At 44.0% G+C, this 16,661-nt stretch overlaps 1 protein-coding gene across 3 annotated transcripts; it reads left to right on the forward strand.

The window, feature by feature from the left end:
- The first annotated feature begins 14 nt into the window (after positions 1 to 14).
- Mfap3 (microfibril associated protein 3) lies at positions 15 to 16,414 on the forward strand. Of its 3 annotated transcripts, none has more exons than XM_055602745.1 (3): positions 15 to 57; positions 8,903 to 9,335; positions 12,153 to 16,414. In XM_055602745.1, the coding sequence occupies exons 2-3, from the start codon at positions 9,059 to 9,061 to the stop codon at positions 12,935 to 12,937; spliced, it is 1,062 nt and encodes a 353-aa protein (XP_055458720.1). In that variant the 5' UTR covers positions 15 to 57; positions 8,903 to 9,058; the 3' UTR covers positions 12,938 to 16,414. The 3 variants fall into 3 exon arrangements, with proteins under 3 accessions (XP_055458720.1, XP_055458722.1, XP_055458719.1); XM_055602747.1 differs by having other exon boundaries at positions 28 to 53; XM_055602744.1 differs by lacking the exon at positions 15 to 57 and adding an exon at positions 65 to 159.
- Positions 16,415 to 16,661: the final 247 nt, after the last annotated feature.

Consider the following 16,661-nt stretch of genomic DNA (forward strand, 5'->3'; position numbering starts at 1 on the left):
GAGTGCTTCCGGGTCAAGCATCCGCTGGGGCGGAAGGCGCTGACTCCAGTGAGGTGGGTGAGTACCCTGCTCTGGTAGCTCGCTTCCTGAGCGCTTAAAGGATGCCTGGGGGCTGGACGCGGAGTGTGCCGGGATGGCCGCTCTCCGTGAAGGCCTGAGGTGGGTGTGGGGGTTTCGCCAGGAAGTATTTACAGAATAGTAGAGGGGACACACCAGGAAACCAGTGAAGGCCCTGCTCTGACATCACTGCAGGGTGGTGGGGAACAGGAGACCTCAAACCAGTCAGAGCAGCCGTACCTGAAACGGTAGTTAAGTGCTTTATCGAGTCTAAATGGAGAGATGGAAGGGACCTCGGTGAGGAAGTGAGAAGGAGGAAGCCTGCCTATCTGGAGTAGTAGAGCTTTGCAAGAAGAGCAAAGGGAGGCAACGCGAAGAAAGGGAGGGAGATGGGAGGAGAGACCTAGTCACTGAGCCTTTGTCAGGTCAGTGACAAGGCGTTTGACTTTAAATTTGGAACTTGGTGGGAAGTAATTAAAAGTTTCTAAGCAGGAGAGTGACATGCTTTTGACTTGTGATTTTAGGGTCGCTCTAATGCGCAGTGCGTCGCTTCATTTGCCCCTGAGCAGATTGAATGCACAAAACTCGGACAGACAGATCCAGGAAGGCCTTAAAGGCAATTTTGTAAAAATGGGGATAACAGAAGCCCAGAGAGGCAAAGACTTGATTTCAAGCGTCAAGAATTTGTGCTGGTGTATAACTCCGTGGTAGTGCATTTGCCTGTCGTGTGCAAGGCCCTGGGTTCGATCCTTAGGACCTAAAAACTAAGAACTAAAAAGTAAAGGGGGGATTTTCTAGTCGATCCCTTATATCAGTGTCCAGATGTGTCTGCCCCTTCCTGAAACCCTTCAAATGTTTTCCTTTAGTTTCGATGGTAATACTTTGAGTTTTGGTACGGTGATGTTACCAGAGACCACTAAAGGCCCATTCCTTTGAAGTAAGACTGCAGGTTAAAGGCTAGCCAGAACTAAGTAAGCACATCCTGTCTCAAACAAAAATGTCTGGTCCAGCAAATAAACTAAAAGTACAAAATGGATTTCTTCTGGTTTTCTTTTGTAAGGGAAAAAATGTAGAGACTAGAAGTGTATCTTGGTCAACTAGTAACTGTCTTATCCTTTACGCATTGCCGTTGTTAATAGAGCAATGGTTGTGAAACTTCTTGGTTGTGGGAGTCCATTACACTTAAGCGTACCCAGAATTCCAAAGGGCTTTGTTTATGTAGACTGCTGCTACCAGCAGTTCCCATTTCAGATACCAAAATCACTCTTTAAATTTTTTTCTTTTTTTATATTACAGTTTATTCACCTTGTATCCCAGCTGTAGCCCCCTCCTTCCCAGTTCTACCCTCCCTCCCTCATCTCCTCCCATGCCCCTCTCCAAGTCCACTAATAGAGGAGGTCCTCCTCCCCTTCCAACTGACCCTAGCCTATCTCTTTTTAAATTTTTATTTTAAAATAGTAAGCTCTCTCACTAAACGATAACTGACTTCCTTAAGGGGATATTTTCCAAGTGGACGTGCTAGCACATGTCTGTAATCCCAGCACTTGGGAGATGGAGATACAGGCAGTAGGAGGAATTCAAGTTTATCTTGGGGTGCAGATTTGAGGCCAGCCTGGACTGCATGAGACCTTTTATCAAAAAACAACAAAACTACAGTTTCTCTAATTTCTCATGGGGAGCTGTTTCTGGGGAAGGGAAATGATAAGCAAAAAAAGAGCAACTAGAACCAGAACATTGGGTTGAAAACTATTTAGAGACTATAGAGAATAAAGCACACATAATTGCAGCTTTGCTGTAGGGGCTGGAAACATTGTATGATTTTAGGTAAAGAAAGGGAAGATGATGGGATCATTCTCCAGATAGAGAAATGAAGAGCCCTACAGCACATCAGAGCAAGTGATAGAGATGCAGCTAAAGACCGTGCCAATTTATAACCGTACCTACTCAGGCAGTGGGTGCAGGCATGCGCTGCTGCCTACATATTCAGCTCCTGCAGAGTTACAGCTGCCAGCCGAAGTTTCAAGCTTATCTCTTCTTGGATAAATTTTGTTTTTCTTTTGAAACTTGGCATTTGGGTATTTAGATTGGACTTCGAGTGATGGTGTGGTACTAGACCTTCCAAGGTCTTTACTGCTACTAACTTTGTTCCATAGATGTGAAAACAAAGGCTTTTCCAACCTGGACTTCACCCAGAGCAAGGACAGGGTATTTGTAACTCCGGAGCCCATTCTTCTAACCACTAAACCACATAATCCTATAATTTTGGCATTACGAAACTGGAAGGATTGTGTGCATGTCCTCTAAGCTGGGTGTGTTGGACAAGTAGATCTGGGGTTACCATGAAGGGTTCTGTCTACCGAGTTAAAGATACAGTGGGGTTTTTCTCAGCTTCAGACTACAAAGGAAGGAAAATGAGATGGGAAGGTCCTGAAGCTAAGCCTGTTTTACAGATATTTTACCATCCACTTCCAGTCACTGCTGTGCCAAAAAAAGGATACAAGTCAGAATGATGCTGGCATTTAGTCAAAGTTCCAAAAAGGATGGATACAGAAAATGTTTTTTATTGTGCCAGAAAACATGTTGATATTTGAGCTGAGATTGTCCATATGTCTTGGGGTAGAGTGCTGGGCTCCAGGATATGACTGGAAATATAGGCTAGAAACTTCTAAGTAAATGGCCCTCAAAATGATGACCTTTGTTTGAATAATAGTAACAATAGATAGAGAGATGGTAGGTAGATAGGTAGGTAGATAGACAGATAGATTGTGTGTGTGTGTGTGTGTGTGTGTGTGTGTGTGTGTGTGTGTGCGTGTGCGCACGGGCAGCATGTGTGCCATGATGCCTGTGTGGAGGTCTCAGTACAACTTTGTAGAGTCAGTTCTCCATTTCTACATTTATGTGGATCCCAGGGTGGAATCAGGTCTCCAGGCTTGCTCAGCAGATATCTTTACCCACTGGACCATCTCTTTAGCCCCAGAACTATACAATGTCACAGATCTCCATGGTAACCCGGTGTTAAACCCCACAACTGTGTTTGCTCTTTGCCGTGGATGGAGGGTACAAGCAAGCTGCTCTCCTTTTGTTTTCCTCCTTGCCAGCTCAGAATGCCACTTTGTCAAGTGTGTGGCAGTTTGTAGGAGCACCTCCACTTTGCAACTGTGACAAAGGCAGAGCAGAGCGGATGCACTGTAAATACAGCAAGGAGCAGTTAATTATGGGAGTAAGACATTAGTACCCTGCTGTAATTGGAGTGAAAAACATAGCCATCTGGGCACTAGTGTTTTCCCCCTTGACTTACCCAGAATGATTTCTGCAAACGGCAGTTTCCACAGCCAACTTATTACTGAGCTACCAAAACGGAAGTCAGCCACATTGCTTCCTTATTTGCTTCTGGTGAGAACTGAAGCTGAGAGGAAATATTTCTTCACTCAAAGTTGGCAAGAGCAGCAGCCAAGCAGTCTGCTAGGGATGACAGCAAAGGCTCTTCTCTTCCTGACTTTTAAAATAATAGTCAATATTCAGAATAGTTTTCTGGGGTAAAATCATCTACATTTCTGCTTATTCATGGTCCTAACATGTCAGCTGCTATTCTGAGAATAACAGGCATGGTATTGGAAGTGCCAAATCTAAAAGTGGGTCACACTCCGAAAATTCATGAATCCTTCTTTTTTCTTGCATTCAAAGCACAGTTGTACTTCCCTTCAGCACTGCTCATGCCAGTGTGTGTGTGTGTGTGTGTGTGTGTGTGTGTGTGTGTGTGTGTATGTGTGTACGCACATCTGTGCGTTTAGCTGTTTCTGCCCCCAGGTTCTCAGCTAGTTTGTGAATTCCTGAGTGTGCAGGACAGGGTCTAACTCACCTGAGCAGCACTTGAAGCACTGGCTACTTCACCTCTCATGTGATAGCTTCCCAATTTAATTGATGATGTAAAGTCAGGCTGTGAGTTGCACAGTGACTGTTGCTAACCTCCGTCATCACGACTTTGGAAAAGGGAATGGTCGCTCGGTGTTTTAGTTGCAGAAGCCACTGGAGCTAACTTAAGATTTCATATGAGGAATAAGCCATGAGTATCTGGAGCCTCACTGCCCTTCTGCTGTCACCGTGGACTTTGGCCACTGTTGTCTCCAAGTGCTCAACAGCTCTTACCTTCAGGGGTGTTCTCTTTCTTCATAGCTGATAGCAGAAGGCCTTCGTGTTCATATGCCTATGGCGACAGGTCACAGGTCTGAAGTGGCTGGTGTGGACTAGACACTCAAGGCTGTTGTCAGATCTGGTTTTCTCCTGTCCTGAAGTCATTTTCAGGCTGCTATGCTCCCTTTGGCATGGCTGTGATTCAGGGTGGCTGTGGTGTTTCTGTATACCCTGTTTTGAAGGGGTTTGTGAACCCCTAGCCAATACAAATGGCTTTGTCAGACTGCAGATGTGGCCCTCAGGATACTTTGTTCAAAACACCCCATAGTGCAGTGGTTCTCAACCCTCGTAATACTTGGACACTTTAATACAGTTCCTCATGCTGTGGTGATCTCCCCACCATAAAATTTTTTTGTTACTGCTTCATAACTGTAATCTTGCCCTTTAAAATTGTAATTACCTGATATGCAGGATATCTGAAATGCAACACCTGTGAAAGGGTCATTTGACCCCCAGGTTGAGAATCACTACCATGGTATAAAGAGAAGGGTTGGAGATGGCTAACAAGGGTCACCTGGTGATTACAGCAGTTGCTTTGTTAGCTTTGCAAGGCTTAATCTTCTTTCTCCTAACCATTTTCCCCATTTGCTTCCCTTTTTGCAAGGTAAGCCTTAAAATGATTTGTGCTTTTAATTTTTAATAAAACTAAATAAAGAGCCAGGTGATGGTGGCCTATGCCATTAATCCCAACACTTAAGAGATGTAGGCTCAGTTTAAGGCCAGCCTGCTCTACAGGATGAGTTCCAGGACAGCCAGGGCTATGCAGAGAAACCCTGTCTCAATAAACAAACAAACAGACACAGGGAAATCCTGTCTTAAAAGAAAGAAAGATGTTTATTTCTATTTAAAAAAAAAAAAAAGTTATTGGTACCAAACCCTTGAATTCTGTAAGAGCCAAAGCAGCATATATGAGCCTCTTTCTCCACCTCCTCCTCCATCTTCTCATGGCCCTCTCCTCTCTCCATCCCTATTCTCCTGTCTCTCAGTTTTCACTTATAAGAAGGCTGAACCAAACTGTCTCAACACCCTGGATGCTTGCTCTTCTCAAATGACCCTAATTACAAATGTCTCCATCCTAAATCCCACAGGGTAAGTGGATCATAAGGAAGCTAGCTTGTCTGCCACAAATGCAGGGCACAGGTAGTGTGACATACGATGCCCCTTTTGACTCGTGTTATTGTGAAATACTGATTTGTGATGAGACCGTAAGAAAAGTGATGTTTTGAATTTAAAAAATGAAATTGCAGTAGTGTCTCCCCACCCAGATTATTACATAGTTTATGGTATTCTGAGTAAAGGTGCTTAATGGTGTAACCATTAGATGGTGTGCGTATAAGCACACCTAAAGAACCATCAGCGATAACTAGAGTGCATTTAGTGAATGCTGCTGCCAGACCATGTTGCACATGGATTATCTCTAGGTGCCACTCTCCTGTAAGAATAGGTACTATTGTTTTTCCTCCTTTAGAGATAAGGAGACAAGGCACAGACTTTAAGTCCTTCGTAGAAGTTACAGGGCTGGTTAGAACAGGCCTGAATGCCCACTCAGGAAACAGGCTCACGTCTGCGCTCTGAACCTCTGCCACCCTGGCTTTACCAGATTGCAGACATTCAGTTGCACCAGTGCCAAGGAAGCCAGAACCAGGATGGAATGTGACAGCTCGGCTCTGTGGCAGGAAGTGTTCCGGCAGTCTTGAGCACAGTTAGCAGGGCTATCAGAAGAGAGGAACTATGTTGGTGCCACCAGATGTCAGTCCAGGGACCCTCGCCTCAGAATTACCCAGGATGCTACTCTAAGCCCACGTCAGATCTAGATTTTTAACAGCTCTCTAGATGATGATAATACTTAAACAGGTTTGAATTCCTGAATTTGGTGTTTTGTTTTGTTTTACTTCCACTTTTTTCCTCTAGTACCAGGTGATGAAAAGGTTGCAAGTCTGTTTGAAAAATGCCTGTACACTTGAGTATTAAAAACAACAGCACAGTATTACTCATTCTAGAGACACTGCCACCTGATTCAAGCTCTGAGATGGACACCATCATGTGTTTAGGGAAAACAAAAGCCAAACCAAGAAGCTCTCTCCAGTTCTAATCTCTATCAGTTCTGCTTTACCTCCTATCCTAGCACCTCCTTCCTCCCTACCTGTACCAGCACTGAATTTCAACATAGAGACCCACATTCTCATCTATTCAAGTTTCTACTGAGCCAGCCTGTCAGAGGACACACATTATGCTTAATGCCACCTGAGGCCAAAATGCAGGAAGCCTCCCCAAGAGAGTAAGCAATGCAGTAGATCCAAGGGATGGGCAGAGCAAGAATAGAGTTGTCCAGGAAGAAGGCCAAGCAAGGCACGGGCGAAAGGTCACTGGTCAGGAGGTCACAGGAAAGAGCCACAAGTTGTAGAGACAGGTATGTCTCACAACCAAACTCAGGGGCAGAAAATGCTGGATTCTGATTCTGGAGGGAAAGAAACTGGGTCGGGTTCTTGTTCTGAAATGAAATCAGATAGGCGTGGGGGATTAAAATGACTGGGCTAAGTAAAAGAGATATGTGTCCACTGACAAGAATTGAAAAGGCCAAAGAATAGAGTAGTCCAAGGGACATGGCACACTTGTGGGACGGGCGTTGGCCGCAGGGTCAAGGCAGCATGAGAACACAGCGTGGAACAGGCCTTCCCTTTACACCACACAGGGAATGACTGGCCTCACAAGGACTGCTGAGCCAGCAGCCCTCCACCACAAGGCTCAAAGATAGAGGGTGTCCCTCTTTGAGCAGGCCGCAGTAACTGAAGTGAGTCATTTTTATGCACAGCTACACGGGTGATCCACAGAAGTTGTATGCAGCTTTCCTTTAAAATAAACATACAAAAAGAAAATGAGTGGATTTAAAGGTTTTGCCTTAGCAAATAGTAAAAAGTGTGGCAGTGGGAGTGAAAGGCATTTCACAGTTTGATTCAGATGAACCTGGGAAACTCCCTGTCAAACTCCCGGGAAAGCTTGGAACACTCACCATGAGAACTGCTAAGGACAAAGCCGTATCTGTCAGATACTGCTCCTGTTCAGAGACCAGAAGCTTATACTAACACAGAGCCTGGCTCCTGGTCCTCATCAGTAAGTGTTTCATTGTTTGTGCCTGTGCCTCTGTTATTAGATCAGACTCCCATTAACTTCTGGCATAATCCTAGCTAACAAGCCATCACTGTGAAGTCTATAAATTAAACTAAATTGTTTATTAAATGCCCAAGGCTGTTTTCTTCGTGTTAGTTTAGTAGGTTTTTATGACGAAATGAAAGTACATGAAACATGAAACACATGTTTAATCTATCCTGTAGAGCCAAAGTCTGAAGTTTTGGCTTTTATTCTAAGTAGTTTCTCCTTAAATTTTAAAGATTGAGATTTTTTATTGTAATTATTCACCCAATCCTTTAAGAGCTTAATGAAAACTAAATGGCATTTTTAAACATGTAATTCAGACTTTGACTGTTTAATGGCAAAATACAATGACCCATTGGTTTTTATGTTCTGTGATCAAGCAGCCTTCCTGTGAGTATAAAAGGAGGTAAGTGTCATCCCCAAAGCTAATTACCTTGGACTTTGACAAGAACTAAAGTGGGGGAATCAAGTTAGCAAGAAGAAAATCATAAACACCTGACTCAGCCTAGACTTTTATTTTGCTTTTGGTTTTTCAAGACAGGGTTTCTCTGTGTAGCCTTTGCTGTCCTGGGCTCACTTTGTAGACCAGGCTAGCCTCAAACTCACAGAGATCCGCCTACCTTTGCCCCCCTGAGTGCTGGGATTACAGGCGTGCGCCACTGCACCCAGCCAAGGTATTTTGCTTTGTAGTCATATTTTAATCTTCTTCCAAAGTTGTCTAGTAGTCTTTCCTTGTAGTTGTATATTTGTGCGTCTACCAACTACACATTTAAGATGTTAGTTTTGTTAGACTTTCATCAAGAAATTTGTTATTTGTACATAGTATTCAATATACTGTTTTATCTCTTAATTGTAAAGAAGATGCTAGGGTTTTTTGGGGGGTTGTTTTTTGGTTTTTGTATAGCATTGTGAGAGGGAGGTTGTATAGCCTCAGATGTTAGTATCTCTGTAGGTCACACAGTATTGGTTTGTTTTTTCCTAACAAGACCAAATTCCAGGTCAGGTGTCCCTGAATTATTTGTTTGGTCTGCATATATAGGTGGAGTGCACAAATTCTGATCTCCATGATAATGAATAAGATATCAGTTGCTTTACATATAGCAATTATGGTAGTGGTGCAGGTTGAAATAAAAGATCGTTAAACTATACTCCAACTCTCATTGGCTCCCCGTGGCATAGAATTTTCCAAGTGAAATGGAATCTCAGCCTTTAGAAGCAGAAGCATCCTTTGAGTCTCTCATCTTTCCCCTCAGGGGGCAGATGAGAAAGTGGAAGGCCAGAGAAAGCTGCTTGCCACCGTTGGGGTGCTGGCAAAGTTTGGCTGGAATCTAAGTCTGCTCGTGCCTGGCTCAGCACTGCTTCTCCAGTGAGGAGGTACTCTGATCATCCCTGAGGCCAGCACCAGTTACTCAGTTGGTTTTGTATCTATTCGTTTCTGGGTCATGCAGTTTTGTCCCATGATGAGCCGCGGTTGGGTAAACACAATGTGGTTTTCTTTTAGGCCGGCCTCCACACTCATCTTTTTAATTTTGAAAGCTCAACACTCTTGGACCACTTCTTTGGAAAACTACCAGCAACAAGTCATTCACTGCGATCCTATTCAGCATAGCCACATCTGAACTTTCCAAGTCTAAACAGGACTGCCTTTGATTCTCCCATGAAGCTGCATCATCACTGCCTGTCCATGTTAGTGGTGGTCACTCTTGTGCCAGCTGCTCTGGTTTTGGAAGATGTGGCCCCACTGGGAGCAAATCAGAGTTCATACAACACATCATTTCTCCCGAGCTTTGAACTCTCAGCAGGTTCCTACTCAGGTGATGGTGTCGTCATAGCCAAAGAGGGAACAAACATTTCCCTGGAATGTCTTCTCACAGTGCATCACTATGGAGACGTCTACTGGTACAACTCGAAAGGACAGCAGCTACAAGGCAGAGGTAATCCTGTGAGGTGTGATCAGCCAGGTGACTCTACCTGCTCTTGGGGGTTATGACATCCGAACAAGAAATCTCCAAGACAAGATGTCAAGGGGACTAGCTTCAGTGAGCTAAGGGATACGGTTCAGTGGTTGAGCACTTTTTTAGAATGCACAAGGCCATGGATTTCATCCCTAGCATGGGGATAGAGGTGGGATTTAAGGTCTAAATTATCATACATATCAAAAAGAACAAAACAATTATAATTATTTTTAAAAAGATAGGTATAAATTTAAAAGATAGTCACATGACAGTAAACTATTCCTTCCTGTTAAGTTTTCCTTTATTTTTTCCCCCAATTTGTTTTAGACAAAGTATTATAGTTCAAGTTCACCAGGAACTCTGTGTAGCCAAGAATGACTTTGATCTCCAGATCATCTTGCCTCCAATACTCAAGTGCTAGGTACACTAGCATGCCCCACCTCCACCATGCCCAACTTTGGCTCTTTTTTTTCCCCTAATTTAACCTTAATTTACTTGAAAACAACGATTCTTTTTTAATCTTTTGTTTCTGTCTTAAGAATTGCACAATGATGGGTCATCAAGATAACTTAGTAAGTAAAGACACTTGCCATGGCCAGCTTTGTGTCCACATAGTAGAGAGAGAGAGAACCAATTTCCACGAGTTGTCCTCTGATGTCCACACACACACACTGTGGTATCTGGACCCATACACACACTTATATGTATGTGTATGTATTTAAGTGTGCATATATATATACATACATACATACATACATAAAAATATATAATTTTTCAAAATTGTACACAGTCCAGGTTTACTTTCAAGTGGATTTTTATTGTATTCTATTTATAGATTCGTGTAATAGTATACATAATAATTTATTCACTAGTGATCTGTTGGAGAGATCTTGGAGGAGCCGAGAAGGTACCTCAATGGTTAAAAGCACTGGCTGCTTTTCCAGGGGCCTCAGGTTCAGTTCCTTGCACCCACATGGCAGCTCACAACTGTCTGTAACTTCAGTTTCAGGGGACCAGATGCCATCTTCTGGCCTCTGCAGGCAAAACATTTGTATACATAAAACAAAAATAAATCTTTAAAATAAAAGGGGGAGTTGCTGGATGGCTCAGATGGCTCAGAGCACTGGTTGCTCTTTCAGAAGTCCTGAGTTCAATTCTCAGCAACCACATGGTGGCTCACAACCATCTGTAATGTGACCTGATGTCCTCTTCTGGCAATGCTGTAGGTGCACATGCAGACCCAACATTGAATACATAATAAATCAAGAAAGAGAAAGAGAGAAAAGAGAGGGAGAGAGATAGAGAAAGGAAAGAAAGAAAGAAAGAAAGAAAGAAAGAAGGAAGGAAGGAAGGAAGGAAGGAAGGAAGGAAGAAAGAAAGAAAGAAAGAAAGAAAGAAAGAAAGAAAGAAAGAAAGAAAGAAAGAAAGAAAAGATCAATCCAGATGGTAGTGATGCATGCCTTTCCTCATACTCAGGGGTCTGAGGCAAGTGGATCTCCTGAGTTCCAGGATAGTGAGAGCTACACAGGGAAACCCTGTCTCAAAAAAAGAAAGAAAGAAAAATGGCTGGAGAGATGGCTCAGCAGTTAGAGAGCCCTGGCTGCTCTTCCAGAGGATCTGGGTTCAATTTCCAGCAACCATATGGGCATCTCGAAACTGTCTGTAACTCCAGTTCCAGGGGATTTGACACCCTCACACAGACATACATATAGACAAAACACCAATGCACATAAAAATAAATCATTTTTTTAAAAAACAGAAAGAAAAATCTTTGTGATAAATACTTGAGTTATAAAGTACCTTGAAAAGAAATGAAAGTCAAAAAGATGAAGAGTAAGTCCTAGGCTCTCCATAAGCTAAACTTTTAGGAAGTACTCTGTTATCAAGATAGACAGTATAACCTCTTAAAACGTAGAGGTTATTTGTTCTTCACATTATGTTAAAGCAGAAGAGACAGGCGCAGGGGAGTGTGTCTCAGCGACAAGCCATCTAGCAAACACCGGTTGGATCGGCAACACCGCACACAAGATAGTCGCCTTAGTCTCTTCTCCAGTTGCTGTCATAAACTACTTGACAAAAAGAGCTTAGGAAGAAAGGGTTTATTTCAGCTCACAGTTCCAGGTAACAGTCTGTCCTTGCAGGGAAGCCAGTGGTAATAGCTCAAAAGAGCGAGTCATATTTCATCCGTCATCAAGAAGCTGATAGCAGTGAAAGCATGCTGCTTCTCAGCTCAGTAGCTACAGGTCACTAGGCTTAGTGAGGAGTGCCTTTGCCCACTGAACTGTCTCTGGCCCCATGCGAGGTGCGTGTTTAAAGGTAACTTTTGTACCTTGTCATGTGAGTTCATGATGAAAAGTAAGCGGCACATCAATGAAGATAAATGTAGCTCATCACCCCATAAATAGTCATGTCTTTATACTTCTGAGACATGTCCTTCTCATGTATGAAAATGTATAGGTGGCAGCATGGTGCAGACTCACACACATGGATGAACATGTCTTTGAAAAACTGGTCTGCCTGACAGGCTTGCTGTCTGACAGTGAGAAGGAAATGATGGCCTTAGGATCGTCAGAAAGATAATTTTCATTGCTTGTTTTATGCTGATAGAATCCTGGTCAAACAGAACAGTCTGCTTTTCCCATTTTTTTCTTCCTTTCTTCCTTTCTCGTTTTTAACATGATTTAAACAGTAGAACCTAGCAGACAAGCTGTAGTAGTTTTATGAAAGGCTAATATTGGCAAGGCAGTTGGTCTTTTCTGTAATTTTTTGTTCGTTTGTTTCTGTTGGCTTTATTAGGTGGAAAATGGTTGGTTTCTGATAACTTCCTAAATATCACCAGCGTAGCCTTTGATGACCGTGGGCTCTATACGTGTATCGTCACTTCTCCAACTCGTGCCTCCTACTCAGTCACCCTCCGCGTCATCTTCACCTCTGGAGACATGAGTGTCTACTATATGGTTGTCTGCCTGATCGCCTTCACAATCACACTTATCCTGAATGTCACTCGGCTGTGCCTGATGAGCACCCATCTCCGCAAGACCGAGAAGGCCATCAATGAGTTCTTCAGAACTGAGGGGGCTGAAAAGCTGCAGAAGGCCTTTGAGATCGCAAAGCGCATCCCCATCATCACCTCAGCCAAAACCCTGGAGCTGGCTAAGGTCACACAGTTTAAGACCATGGAGTTTGCCCGCTACATTGAAGAACTGGCCAGAAGTGTCCCTCTCCCACCCCTCATTCTGAACTGTCGGGCCTTTGTTGAGGAAATGTTTGAGGCTGTGCGAGTGGATGATCCTGATGACGTGGGAGAGAGAATTAAGGAAAGACCTGCCTTAGACGCTCAAAGTAGCATCTATGTTATTAACCCAGAGCTAGGACGCAGTAACTCACCTGGTGGAGATTCGGATGATGGCTCGCTAAGTGAGCAAGGCCAGGAGATAGCAGTGCAGGTGTCTGTCCACCTTCAGTCAGAGACCAAAAGTATCGGGACAGATTCTCAGGACAGCAGTCATTTCAGCCCACCCGATGACCCTGCACCTGCTGAGGGCAGCGCTCACCACAGAGAGCGAGTGTGTGACAACTGAAAGCTTGCCCAGCACTCAGGAAAAGAGTGCAATGAGGACATGGCATTGTTACAAGAAGACCAGGGTCTTTCCTTTAACCTTAAGCATTCCAGAGCATGAATTGCCAAAGTCACCATGGAAAGGCAGCATTTTTCTGATAATGCGATCATTTTTCTTAAGGTTGTTAGAGAAATGTGTTTTAGGATTGAAAGGCATCTGCGCTGTGAACACAGTAAGACTTCTGGTCACAGTTTTTCTTTGGCTCATGTATGACAGCCTTGAAGCCTGAGTTTCCCCATCAATGAAATGAAAGGTTTGTTCTCAGTAAGTTGAGACTTCAGCCAAAACTTCCTACCTGTCACACCTCCAGGTTAGCCTTTCACCAGACCTTTGGTTCCCCCTTTGAGACTCTATTCGGCACTCTAGTTGTCTGCACCAGTGCCAGAAACACAGAGGCTCTGCCTGGGGATAAACACGCACATATGCCAGGGCAGAGCTCTGCACCCAAGCACTACTGTGCTACCCAGGTGTGCAAAGTAAATTGCCATTAGAGAACCACTCTCCCTGGATGTGAGCAGCACACACCTTTAATCCCAGCAGAGAGAGGCAGATCCCCGAGTTCGAGGACAGCCAGGGTTACACAGAGAACCCTTGGCACAAAAAAAAAAAAAAAAAAGAAGAAGAAGAAAAAACAAAAAACCACTCTCCATGAGAAATGTGTTCTTCTTGGGAATACATCCTGTCTTTTTCGCTTACCAAGACCTTTTAGTCCATCGAGGCTGGCCTCAATGTCCCCAAAGAAGAATGTTCTCAGTGTTTTGTGAACAAGAACGACTCAAGTCACTTCTGGCAAATCATCAGTTTTGATACTTTTTAACTTATGTCTCAGGCTTTCCCTTCTTGGAAGTACTGAGTTCCCAGGTGGGCTCTGTTTGGGTCCCGAACTGCAGACTCCAGCAGCACTTCAGAGCCCAGCAGCACTCCTTCCCTCTGTGGGCCTCGACCTGGTGCTAAAGGTGATAACACCTCCTCTTAGACTCGTCGTCATTACTGTTTTTGGTCTTCAGATGCATCCTTTTGAGTGGGGGCTGCTTTCGTAGCCTTTCTAGAAGCACATGCCTGAAATCAGATGAGGTCATCGTGTTCAGTGAGTTATATTAAAACAGGTAATCCAGACATAAAGGGGGAAATGAGGGTGGTCCCACCTGGCTGAGAGTGGCCTGACAGATTGTAGTCTTCTAAATCATTTCCTCAGCTGCAGGGAGCTCATGCCTTAGAAATGTAACATCATGGCCATGGAGTTCAATGCGGTTTCACTGCATTTGCCTTCTGGTTGTGGAAGCTTGGCTTGAGCTAGAAGGTCCTGAGGGAAACGTACAGAGAAGGTGTTCAGCAGAATTTAATTTAAAGTGTCAAACAAAGAGGACAGAAAGATCAAAGTGTAACTAGTGAACTCAGTGCCTGCCTTTGTCCAGGCTAATCAGATTCACACCTCTGCTCCGGACAGTGTGCAGTTTTATCACGTGGTATGTAGATAATATGGTAATGCTGCCTTTTCTGTCTCTCAGGCTGTTTCCATGGAAACCTCCAGAGCCAAACAAAAGCTACCAATCATTCAACCAAAAAGCTTGCATTGGCTCCGAGATGTGTATTTCTGTAAGGAAAGCTGTTTTCCTACATTTGGCTGTAGAACAAGGGCTCTTACACATACCCTAAATTATAGAACCTGTTTTCCTTTCCTGGACATTCTAAATTTTTAAAAATCTCTTCTGTGGGGTTAGTCTCCTGAATGTCCCTCAGATGTGCAGTACCTCACTTGATAAAGCAAGGTTAAGATCACTTCTTATAATGAAGTTTGTTGCCTTAAATACTGGTTTTACCCCACGTGTTCCTAGAAGGAACATTAATGTCTTGAACTTTAAGGTGGACCTATTTAATGACCAGAGTTTCAGAAAACAGTATTTTTAAAAAAAAATGAAAAACACCAAAACACTTGGGTAAGCTAACAGAATTCATACAGGCAACTCCACCATAGGCTGGGTTAGTTGTCACAGACGAACAAGACAGGCAGTGGGTGTGGTAGAACACACCGGTAATCCCAGCACCTGGGGGCAGGGGCGGAGGACGGCAAGTGCTAAGCCAGCCTGAGATATTAGCGTGACCCTGCCTCAGAATCCTAACCACTGGGCATGTGGCTGGCTGAGGTCAGTGTTTCTTCTAGCACTAAGCCTGGGCTTGAGCCCATCACTGGTGCTATCCTAACTGCTGGCCACAGAAACTGCCCTGCTTCTAGCCTTCCAGGTTCCATCACTACAGGGTAGGTCAAACTCAGGAGGAACGGCACACTTGTAAAGCTAGTTTTCAAAGGGAAGAGGACAGCTGTTAATATTGTCTGTGTCTAATCAAACCGAATGACCTAACAGTCTCATCTGTTTGAAACCATTTACCTTAGGAACTTAAAACCACAGTCTGAAAGTCTGTCACCAGCTAGTGTCATTATCATTCTGTCTGGCTGAATTTTATAGGTAGCTTTGTTTTGTTTAACGCCTTTGACCAGCAAAATGTGTCTAAAATATGTCTGTCACCGTATTGTGAATTTCGTATTGTTGAATGAACTTTAATAGCCTCACAGCTTTGTAAAATAAATCTACCACAAGTTGCCATCTTCAGATTTTGGCATCTTCAGATACTCCTTCCACACATCCACTGTGTGAACTGTTGTGTTTGTAGCAGTTTGGTAACCTTAGTCCTCAAAGCCATGTCTACTATGGTTTAAAAAGCAGGTGTTGCCGTTTGTCCAACCTGGCTTCAAACTTACCGTCTAGTCTCAGCCTCCTGCATACTAGGATCCCAGCATGCACTGCCATGTCTGCCTTTGTCTCAGCATGTAGCCTAGGCTGGCCTTGAACCTTGAGCAAATCCTCTTGCCTCACAAATGCTAGAGTTACAAGTGTGTGTCACTATGCCTGGCTTTTAGGCTTAATTCTTGAGTCAGGCCCAGTGGGCTTGTCTACTTCCGGACCACTACATCTTGATGTAAACACGGTAAGAACTGCTGACCATGGGACACTTGTGAGAAAGCCCCTGCTGCTACTTTGCCTCCCTTCCACGTGCTTAAGGTCAGATCCCCATGTGTTTCCACCTCCTCTTCAGTTCCCCAACCTCGAGAGCCCTTGGGCCAATGCTTTTATACCCTGCATGTGGTTTCACCCTACTGCAGACTAAGCTGGGTCCCTGGCTGTCCCAGGAAGCTGCTTGCTTGCCATCTAGAGCCCAGCTCAGCACAGGGCTGGCCACCTCCCCACACCAGCCATTGTTAACTCCAGTGTATCCTATTTCCAGAGCCACAGTCTTCTCACCTGGGGCTTGAACATGACAACACAGCCTCGGGAAAACTTCTGGGTGCTTATGAACCTGTCTCACAACAGGAAATGAGTGTTCTTGGATAGTACTTGTGTCTCAACAGTTATTTGAATAAAACTTGCATTAAATAAGTCAGAGTTGAACGATGTACATTAAATGGAGTGCTTACTTGAGTCCACAGAATGTCTTCTCATATATGATCCAGCTTGATCTTTTTTCAGATTTTCTGTGTACATGAGTTTTTGCCTGCGTGTATGTCGTGCACCAGGTACATGCCTGATGCCCAGGGAAGTCAGAAGAGAGTGTTGGAGTCCCTGGAACTGGAGCTATAGGTGGCTGTAAGCCACCATATAGATGTCTGGGAACTGAACCCAGGTCATCT

Source organism: Psammomys obesus, unplaced genomic scaffold, assembly GCF_907164565.1.
Source record: "Psammomys obesus unplaced genomic scaffold, mPsaObe1.curated_primary_1811, whole genome shotgun sequence".
Lineage (NCBI taxonomy): Eukaryota > Metazoa > Chordata > Mammalia > Rodentia > Muridae > Psammomys > Psammomys obesus.